At 40.0% G+C, this 10,653-nt stretch overlaps 1 protein-coding gene across 1 annotated transcript; it reads left to right on the top strand.

The window, feature by feature from the left end:
• Window positions 1–7,799: 7,799 nt before the first annotated feature.
• LOC116884304 (protocadherin alpha-1-like) lies at window positions 7,800–10,431 on the top strand. Its single transcript, XM_032885414.1, has one exon. The coding sequence runs from the start codon at window positions 7,946–7,948 to the stop codon at window positions 10,403–10,405; it is 2,460 nt and encodes an 819-aa protein (XP_032741305.1). The 5' UTR covers window positions 7,800–7,945; the 3' UTR covers window positions 10,406–10,431.
• Window positions 10,432–10,653: the final 222 nt, after the last annotated feature.

The following is a 10,653-nucleotide window of genomic DNA, read 5'->3' as shown; positions in this document are numbered from 1 at the left end:
CTGGCATGAAGTAATGATGAAATTGATCAATTATTAACAGGAAATATGATAGAAGCTTTAAAATTTCATAAGAAACACTATGCTAACAGGAAAGGTTTGAAGAAAAAAATTTTCTATCACTTGGAAACAACCAAAGGAAATTATAAGGAAACATCCTTCTTGGTCTTTGTATAACAAAGCTCCACTATCTTCAGGGAGTAATACAAGGTACCAAAGAAATGAAATTTGATAAATGGATGTATTTCATTTTACAGAGTTTGGAAAATTTAAGTATATGCACTGATATATATATATATATATATATATATATATATATATATATACATACATACACACGCACACTCAGGATTTCAATGGGCAACCACTTTTAGTTCTGACAATATTGATTCTGTAATTACACATTTATTAGAAGTTATGGCTATTATGGGGATTTCTATATAAATTAAGACTGATAATCCTACAGCATATGTTTACAGTAAAATGAAACATTTTTGCGTATTACTATATAAAGCATTTTATAGGTGTACCACACAATTCTACAGGACAAGCAGTTATAGAAAGATCCAATCATAATCTCAAAGGTATGTTTAATAAACAGAAGGAGTAATGGAACTCCCAGTGATAGATTAAATAGTGCTTTATCATCTTTAAGTTTTTAAATGCTAATGAACAAAAAAAGCTGCTAATGAAGAAGACATTGGATTATGGAAAAAATCTATTGAAACAAATCAGTCTATTTATTTTAAAGGATGTCTTAACTTCAGAATGGAAGGCAGGAAATGTGTTGTATTGGGGGAGAGGGTACATCTTTTTTTCAACAGGAGGAAAAAAGCTATGGATTCCTTTAAAATTAATAAAGACTTGATTTGACTAGGGGAGACCTCCTGGAAATCCTGGCTGCAGAAACGAAGAAACCAAGAAGAATAACAAAACAGGTAACATGTGCTGATCTCTACATGGTAACAGCTCTGAGGCTGACTGAGACATGTTTCCGCATAGCCAATAAATCTTGTTGCCTACAGAGTCATCAGGAATTATTACTACACGCCATCTTTTTATATTTCCATATGGATGGAAACTTATATTATAGTTTGGCTACACAGTACAAATTTATCATGTTTGATGCCCTTCACCTGCTCAAAGAGCAGAGTATCATCTTTAGCTGATTTGTGCACATTTTACATATATGTAAATGCAGAAATGTTTATTATCTCTAAAAGTTTATATGTTTACAGAGCAAAAGATCCAGACACCAAAGAAGACAAGACTTATAACTCTGACGATCCAACCTCGCAGATTTCCTCAATAGCTGTTTCCTCAAAAATCTGCATCCAGAACAACTTCCAAGTGGCTAGCTATGATTGTTTGGGTTCATAGACTGTCTTAGCCAGGACTTATGTTAAGCCCTTCAGTTTCCCACACAGAGACTGAACTGCATATGTTAAAGCTAGATTTCTTAGAACTTGGCCAATGACCCAAGTTTCTTAGGGTTCCCCAAAAGGACCATTGCCCCCTGACAGCAGGAAGCAATTTTAAGAGAATGATGCCCTGATTCCCAAAAGTAGGGTGGGTGGTTTTTGGTCATTTGGTGGGTGATGGATGTTTGTTGTCATTTTTGGTGGTTGATTGCAAGATTTTAATGGTCTTTGTCAGGGACCAAACAAAATTAAGGAAGTTAGAGTCAGGAATCTCTTTTTTTTCTTTCTTTTTATTTCCTCTACCTTCATTCTCTCCTCTTTAGTGTTAAGAAGGAAAGGGATGAAAAGAAAAAAGGAGGATATAAGAATGGTAGGATATCAGGGTTAGTTATTAAATCAACTTTTAGACTAGAAGGCAACGACAAGCCTTACATATACTGGTATAGATCTCTGTATGTTAAAATGCTGATATATGTTTTCACTTTTGTTTAATGTACTGTACCTATGCAACTCATTTATGAATGCAATGTGATGTTCTATTCCTTGAAAGATGCTATTGCAAATCGTGGAGGGTATAAAGAAATGCAAATTGATAGTCAAACAAACCTGTGGTCACGATAGACACTACTTCAGTTAAATACATAAACAAGCTTTATTTAGCCTTCTGTAGATGTTTTCAAAGTTAAGCATACAGTTGGCAGCAAGAAACCAAGCAACATTTGCCTATTCCAATATACTATAGACACATGGTCTTCAAATCCTCAAAAATCTACAAAATATGGCATTTAAAATGCTTTATTAATAAAAGAGTTTTCATGACAGTGAGACTAGACTACTTCTGGCAGCACAGCCATACTTCTTCCAAGAATATGATGAGAATCAATGAACCTTCTTATAGAGTTTTCTTCAAATGTAAAGTTAGCCCCCCATCAAAAAACCTGCCCTTGCTTCAACTGCAGATAGCATGCTGTCCAAACAGTAGACAAACAGGACACAGAGGAAGTTGACTGCTGAACTTTTCTAAGACAATTAGGCAAGTTTTTCATAATTCCACACTTCACAAAAACATGTATTAGATATACTGTGCAAGTAGGCTATGAATGGTTGCTCCAACATTGTAGAGAAACCTTGAATGACTGTTCAGGTATCCAGTGACCTCTGTTATTCCTGTAGTTTTGGAAGCTGCTTGTGTGCACTTCCTCTTTACTCAGGTAATATTTATTCTTCTCAGGCCTCTGATGGGGTTGAGTACTATATAGTTATAGTCTCACAATTAAGCTTAAGTTGTTTAGAATTTAAGAAAATGATTTAAGGACTAAGGAGATATTTTTAGGTAGATAAATTCAAGCTATGATAGAAAGTGAGTTAGGTACAGAAATTTGGTCTCTCCAAGATAGGGTTGAAAAATACAAATGGATTAGACATTGTAAATATAATTCTTACTTGATGTTTTCATAATTTTCATATATATATAGTTTATAGAACCTTTTATTGGACTAAAAGAGGGAGATGATAGAGTAATGTTTTTGTGCACTGTGTAAAGTTTATCACTGTGTTATTCACATGCTGACTTCTGAACCAGCAGAAATCTGATTATAGGCCAGAATTTTGTATTTTTATGCATTTCCTGCCTTAGTGTTTGTAATTCTGATTGGTTAAATTAATATGGGCATGTACATACATAGGGGTCAGGAAACAAACTTGGGTGTCAGTCTTAACTTCTATTTGGTTTAGAGCAGCGTGCCTTGTCCATCACTGCCTGTGTAAAACTGGGTGGTCTTGTGTTTCTGCATCTGCTTCCTTACATGGCTTCTGGGGATATATAGTCTTCAAATTGCATGATCAACACTTTTTTTCTCCATCTTTATTAAATTGGGTATTTCTTATTTACATTTCAATTGTTATTCCCTTTTCCAGTTTCCAGGCCAACATCTGCCTAACCCCTGCCCCTCCCCATCCTCCCCCCATTACAGCCCTCCCCCCAACAATCGCGTTCACTGGGGGTTCAGTCTTGGCAGGACCAAGGGCTTCCCCTTCCACCGGTGCTCTTACTAGGCTATTCATTGCTACCTATGCAGTTGGAACCAAGGATAGGTCCATGTATAGTCTTTGGGTAGTGGCTTAGTCCCTAGAAGCTCTGGTTGGTTGGTATTGTTGTTCATATGGGGTCTCAAGCCCCTTCAATCTCTTTCAGTCCTTTCTCTGAATCTTTCAACGGGGGTCCCATTCTCAGTTCTGTGGTTTGCTGCTGCATTCATCTATGTATTTGCCCTATTCTGGCTGTGTCTCTCAGGAGAGATCTATGTCCAGTTCCTGTTGGCCTGCACTTCTTTGCTTCATCCATCTGATCTAGTGTGGTGGCTGTATATGTATGTGCCACACGTGGGGCAGGCTCTGAATGGGCGTTCCTTCAGTCTTTGTTCTAAACTTTGCCTCCCTATTCCCTCCCAAGGGTATCTTGTTCCCCTTTTAAAGAAGGAGTGAAGCATTTGCATTTTGGTCATCCTTCTTGAGTTTCATGTGTTCTGTGCATCGAGGATAATTCGAGCATTTGGGCTAATATCCACTTATCAATGAGTGCATACCATGTGTGTTTTTCTGTGATTGGGTTACCTCACTCAGGCTATTTTCCAGTTCCATCCATTTGCCTATGAATTTCATAAAGTCATTGTTTTTGATAGCTGAGTAGTATTCCACTGTGTAGATGTATCACATTTTCTGTATCCATTCCTCTGTTGAAGGGCATCTGGGTTATTTCCAGCTTCTGGCTATTATAAATAAGGCTGCTATGAACATAGTGGAGCATGTGTCTTTGTTATATGTTGGGGCATCTTTTGGGTATATGTCCAAGAGAGGTATAGCTGGGTCCTCAGGTAGTTCAATGTCTAATTTTTCTGAGGAACCTCCAGACTGATTTCCAGAATGGTTGTACCAGTCTGCAATCCCACCAACAATGCAGGAATGTTCCTCTTTCTCCACATCTTCACCAGCATCTGCTGTCATGGGAGTTTTTGATCTTACTCATTCTCCCTGGTGTGAGGTGGAATCTCAGGGTTGTTTTGATTTGCATTTCCCTTATGACTAAAGATGTTGAACATTTCTTTAGGTGCTTCTCAGCCATTTGGCATTCCTCAGCTGTGAATACTTTGATTAGCTCTGAACCCCATTTTTAATAGGGTTATTTGTCTCCCTGCAGTCTAACTTCATGAGTTCTTTGTATATTGGATATGAGTCCTCTCTCAGTTGTAGGATTGGTAATGAATCTTTTCTTAATCTGTTGGTTGCTGTTTTGTCTTAACAACAGTGTCCTTTGCCTTACAGAAGCTTTGCAGTTTTATGAGATCCCATTTGTCAATTCTTGATCTTAGAGCATAAGCCATTCGTGTTTTGTTCAGGAAGTTTTCTCCAGGGCCCATGTGTTCGAGATTCTCCCCCACTTTTTCTTCTATTAGTTTGAGTGTATCTGGTTTGATGTGGAGGTCCTTGATCCACTTGGACTTAAGTTTTGTACAGGGTGATAAGAATGGATCGATCTGCATTCTTCTACATGCTGACCTCCAGTTGAACCAGCACCATTTGCTGAAAATGCTATCTTTTTCCATTGGATGGTTTTGGTTCCATGATCAACACTTCTAATCACTGAGGTATCTCCCTAATCCTGTTGAACATGTCTTTGAATTACATTTTATTTACTTTAAGTATTTTGCTGTTTCATTTTTGTATAGATCATTGGGTTATCTATATATTTATATCATATATACATATTATCAGTTTATTAATAAATTGTGATGATATGTGCCGTTATTTCAACAGTTACATGAAATTTAGAATATTGGCATCGTTTGCATTCCTCTACCTTTCCATCTCAATAATGTAATTGCCTTGAGCATTTCCTGTATATTAATTTAAAATTTCATCTACGTATTATGACTACGTCTAGAAAGCCAAGAAATGTTTGTGTGCTACACATATTTCTGCGTATTGTACTTTTCCTTCTTTCCTTCCTTTTTCTTTTTTCTTCACTTTTCTCTTTCTCTTCTTTCTTTTCTCTTTCTTTCTTTTTTATCTCTTTCTTTCTTTCTTTCTTTCTTTCTTTCTTTCTTTCTTTCTTTCTTTCTTTCTTTCAAGACAGGGTTTCTCTGAGCGGCCTCAGCTCTCCTGGAACTTGCTCTGTAGACCAGTCTGACTTCTAGAACTCAGAGATCTGCCTGTCTCTGCCTCCTGACTGCTGGGATTAAAGATGCAGAGCACCACACCCAGTTTGTTCTTTCAAGATAATTTCTCTCATGTATTTCTTTCTACTGAAAGACCCTTTCATGGTTTTTTGAAGTAAATGTACCAATAACAAATTACCATAGTTTGAAACTGATGAAAAAATGCCTCCATCTCCCTTTCATTTGGGATGCTTTTCTTCATGTATGTATACTTTGGAATTGATAGTTCTTTTCATTAAACGATTTAAAATTATTGTAATGCTTCTTTGTTTTTAGTTTCTTCTGGGAGTTCACTGGAATTTCAATTATTTTCTTGATGTGCACATATGATATTGTCTTTTGTTTTCAGGCATATCCCTGCCATCCGCTTCGCTTCACGGTTGGGGTTTATCATATTCAGTGTTTACTTATTTTTCCATTTTGTTTACCAGGGTTGGATTTTTTAACTCATTATTTACTTGGATATTTTGTCAATCTGCTTCTCTTCTTTCACCTCAGGAGAGAAGACAAATGCTGAATGTTTTGTTATAGTTGTGATTCTATTTTGTATTTCTTTTATGCTGTTTTCTCTTTCATGCAATTTCTTTCTATTTTCTAGCTCACTTATTTTCATTTTTGAAAAATCCATTCTCTTACTGGGATTTTATTTTGGCTATTGTATTTGTCTTTTTTAAAAATATGGATACACTTTCATTTTACTTTATTTTTCGAATACAGTTATGAATATTTTGTTGACACCTTTTTCCTGCAGAGAGTGTTATATATTGCCTTCTAGCCTATGTTGCCCTTTCTGGCTGTTAGTCTTATTTGGCTTCACATTTAAGGTATAAAAAAAAAACCCTCACTTTTAAGCATATGTGTTCTGCTTTCTGCCTCTCTGTTTTTACTTTTTTTTTTTTTACTCTTCTCCGAGGCTAGGATTGTAGTTCAGTTGTAGAGTACATCTTTATTAAAAATATTCTTTTATTTTTATGTGCACTGGTGTATTACCTTCATTTATGTCTGTGTGAGGGGGTTGCACCTCCTGGAACCGGAGTCACAGACTGTTGTGATCTTACATGTGGATGCTTGGAAGTGAAACCAGGTTGTCTGGGAAAGCAGCCAGTTCTCTTAACTGCGGGGTCAGCTGTCCAGCCCTGTAGTGTATGTCTTAAGTGTGATCAAGTTCATAGCTTCAGCTACCAGAGACTGAAGGCATTTCTTACTTTCCCCATTGCTTTCAGGGCTATTTCTGTGATGTATTGTTTTCTTTCTTTTGTCTTATTTGAAGCTCTTTCAATAATTAGCTGAAGCAATTCATTTATATAAAGAATCACACGCCCTCAAGACAGTTTCCAAGGAGATTAAAGCAGCTGTTGCTATTTTACACTTTCTTTTTTCTTGGAAAATTTATATATTTACATTTCAAATGTTATGGGGAGGGAGGAAAGGGGATAACATTTGTAATATTTTATGTTTTCTTATAACTTTGGAAAAAAGAATACTATAGAACACTGTAGAATAAGTCTGTGGAGTTCTGTACATTTTCATGTTAGTCCCACACTAAGAACTCTGTATATGCAATTCTCTAGATTAATGTGTTTCATGAGTATAACCAAATATGAACAGAAAGTTAAAAAAACATTGTATCTATGACGAACATGGGAAGGATTTACTTTTTGAGCAATTCAGTTCAACAGCTGTTTACATTTTTATATGTCTTTAGAGATTGTAAATGATTCAGAGGTTATAAAGTGTTTGTAGGACATGCACAAGTCATGTACAAGTTCTATATCATTTTATTTGAAATTGAGCATCTCTATATAGTAATCAACTTAAGGGGTAGGGATGCGTCCGGAACAAATGCTCCATGTACCCTGCAACTCTAACGGACTGCAGAGCCATTTCATACACGCATGTACGGCTAGATTGGAATGACGATTTGCAGTAAATCAAATTATATGAAAATGTGCGACAAGTTATGGTTGTTGCATTTCTATACTAAATATATCTTCAGTTATTTTTATTAGCTATTTATTAGCTAGAACTTTCTATTTCATTGGTGAATTGCAATTTCAAATGTACTGGAAATAACAAAATTGCAAAGACCATTGTTAGATGTAAAATCTGCATTATCCACATGGTGTCGCTGTATACCACAACGTTTTGAAGCTGGAAATGAAGCAGTGATAATTAAAAAGGAAGGGAGGAAGCTTCATGTCGTCACCAGCCGAGAAAAGACAAAAAATGGTGAGGAGACAAATGATTGAAACTATGAAGTTGCAAAGTATGAGCTTGGAGTGACAGCGATACGAAAGGTGCAGCACTTTTGCAATGCTGTTTTCCAGGCTCCGAGGCCTGAGAGCCCGGCGCCTGCTTTTGCTCTCGCTTCTGCTTCTCGCAGCCTGGGAGGCAGGGAGCGGCCAGCTCCATTACTCCGTCCCAGAGGAGGCCAAACACGGTACCTTCGTGGGCCGCATCGCACAGGACCTGGGGCTGGAGTTGGCGGAGCTGGTACCCCGCTTGTTCAGACTGGCGTCCAAGGACCGCGGAGACCTTCTGGAGGTAAATCTGCAGAATGGCATTTTGTTTGTGAATTCTCGGATTGACCGGGAGGAGCTGTGTGGACGGAGCGCGGAGTGCAGCATCCACCTGGAGGTGATCGTGGACAGGCCGCTGCAGGTTTTCCACGTGGAGGTGAAGGTTAAAGATATTAATGATAACCCACCGATTTTCAAAGGCTCAGAACAAAGGATATTTATTCCTGAAAACAGACAGCTAGATTCACGGTTTCCACTAGAGGGCGCCGTGGACGCGGACATTGGTGCCAATTCTCTTTTAACTTACACGCTGAGCCCCACTGATTACTTTTCTTTGAAGGTAGAGACCACAGATGAACTAAGTAAATCCCTTTCGCTTGAACTGAGAAAATCTTTGGATAGGGAAGAAACACCAGAACTTCAGTTATTACTGACAGCCACCGATGGGGGCAAGCCAGAGTTGGAGGGGGCAGTTCGGCTGCAGATTACTGTGCTTGATGTTAATGACAACGCCCCAGTGTTTGACCAGGCCGTCTACAGAGCACAGTTAACAGAATCTACAGTGAATAGAACATTAGTGACCACATTAAATGCCACTGACGCTGATGAAGGGGTCAATGGTGAAGTTGTGTTTTCCTTTGGCAATGACGTTTCTCCTGACATTCAAGAAAAATTCAAAGTGGATTCTATTTCAGGAGAAATTAGGGTGATCGGTGATCTAGATTATGAAAAAACAAAATCCTATGAAATTCAAGTAAAGGCAGTTGATAAAGGAACTCCCTCCATGTCAAATCACTGCAAGGTTTTGGTGAAAGTCCTGGATGTAAACGATAATGTTCCGGAGCTGGTGATCACATCCTTGTCTTTGCCCATCAAAGAGGATGCCCCACTTAACACTGTCGTCGCACTCATTAAGGTATCCGACATTGACTCAGGTGTCAATGGGCAGGTGACCTGCTCCCTGAGTCCTCACCTCCCCTTCAAGCTCGTGTCCACCTTCAAGAATTACTATTCGCTCGTGCTGGACGGTGCTTTGGACCGAGAGACCACAGCTGACTATAAGGTGGTGGTGACAGCCCGGGATGGGGGCTTACCCTCGCTGTGGGCCACGGCCAGTGTGTCTGTGGAGGTGGCTGACGTGAACGACAATGCTCCTGCGTTCGCGCAACCCGAATACACGGTGTTTGTGAAGGAGAACAACCCGCCTGGCGCGCACATCTTCACCGTGTCTGCAGTGGACACAGATGCGCAGGAGAATGCGCTGGTGTCCTACTCGCTGGTGGAGCGGAGGGTAGGCGAGCGCTTGCTGTCGAGTTACGTATCTGTGCATGCGGAGAGCGGCAAGGTGTTCGCGCTGCAGCCCCTGGACCATGAGGAGGTGGAGTTGTTGCAGTTCCAGGTGAGCGCGCGGGATGCTGGTGTGCCTGCCCTGGGCAGCAATGTGACTCTGCAGGTGTTTGTGCTGGATGAGAATGACAATGCGCCCATGCTGCTGGGGCCTCACGCAGGCAGCGCAGTGAGCGAAATGGTGTCACGGACAGTGGGTGCAGGACATGTGGTGACGAAAGTGCGCGCAGTGGATGCGGACTCTGGCTACAATGCGTGGCTGTCATATGAACTGCAACCTCCTACTGGTGGTGCACGCAACCCGTTTCGCGTGGGGCTGTACACTGGTGAGATCAGCACCACACGCTCCCTAGATGAGGTCGATGTTCCACGACAGCGTCTCTTGGTCCTGGTAAAGGACCATGGAGAGCCAATGCTGACTGCTACCGCTACCGTGTTGGTATCTCTGGTGGAAAGCAGTCCGATTCAGAAAGCCTCTTTGCCGGTATTAACTGGCGCAGTGGGTTCCCAGGCGTCTCTGGTGGATGTCAACGTGTACCTAATCATCGCCATCTGCGCAGTGTCCAGCCTGTTGGTGCTCACTCTGCTGCTGTATACAGCGCTGCGCTGCTCAGCGACACCGGCAGATGGAGTCTGTGCTCCTGGGAAGCCCATGCTGGTGTGCTCCAGCGCCGTGGGAAGCTGGTCTTACTCGCAGCAGAGGCGACAGAGGGTGTGCTCTGGAGAGGGTCTGCCCAAGACTGACCTCATGGCCTTCAGCCCGGGTCTATCCCCAGGTTTGAACATAGCGGAAAGAAGTGACCACCCAGAAGTAAATTCAGATCTTTCTGGTAACGTAAGTCCAAGTTTGAGCTATGGTTTCAAACTTCTTTTTAGATTTAACTTTACTTTTAAAGTCATTCTTTAAATAGAACTTAGAATGTATTCAATGAAATGTCACAAACTGTGTTTCCAAATACTCCAGTTTTGGCAGCTGGGTAATAGAGTTAGGAAACAAGCAATGTTTGTATAAATTATTCTATTCTTTTATTTACATGGTAGAATTTTTTTTTAAAAAATTCAGTACTATCAGTATTAATTTTGGGTAGTGGTGGTATGGAGTCAAGGGCCTCATAAATGATAGGCGAGCACAGAAAGGCTGGTCATTTTTAACAA

This window comes from Rattus rattus, chromosome 15 (assembly GCF_011064425.1).
Source record: "Rattus rattus isolate New Zealand chromosome 15, Rrattus_CSIRO_v1, whole genome shotgun sequence".
In the NCBI taxonomy this organism is placed as follows: Eukaryota; Metazoa; Chordata; class Mammalia; order Rodentia; family Muridae; genus Rattus; species Rattus rattus.
The sequence above is the reverse complement of the archived record's forward strand: the minus strand, read 5'-3'. Positions and strand labels throughout refer to the sequence as shown.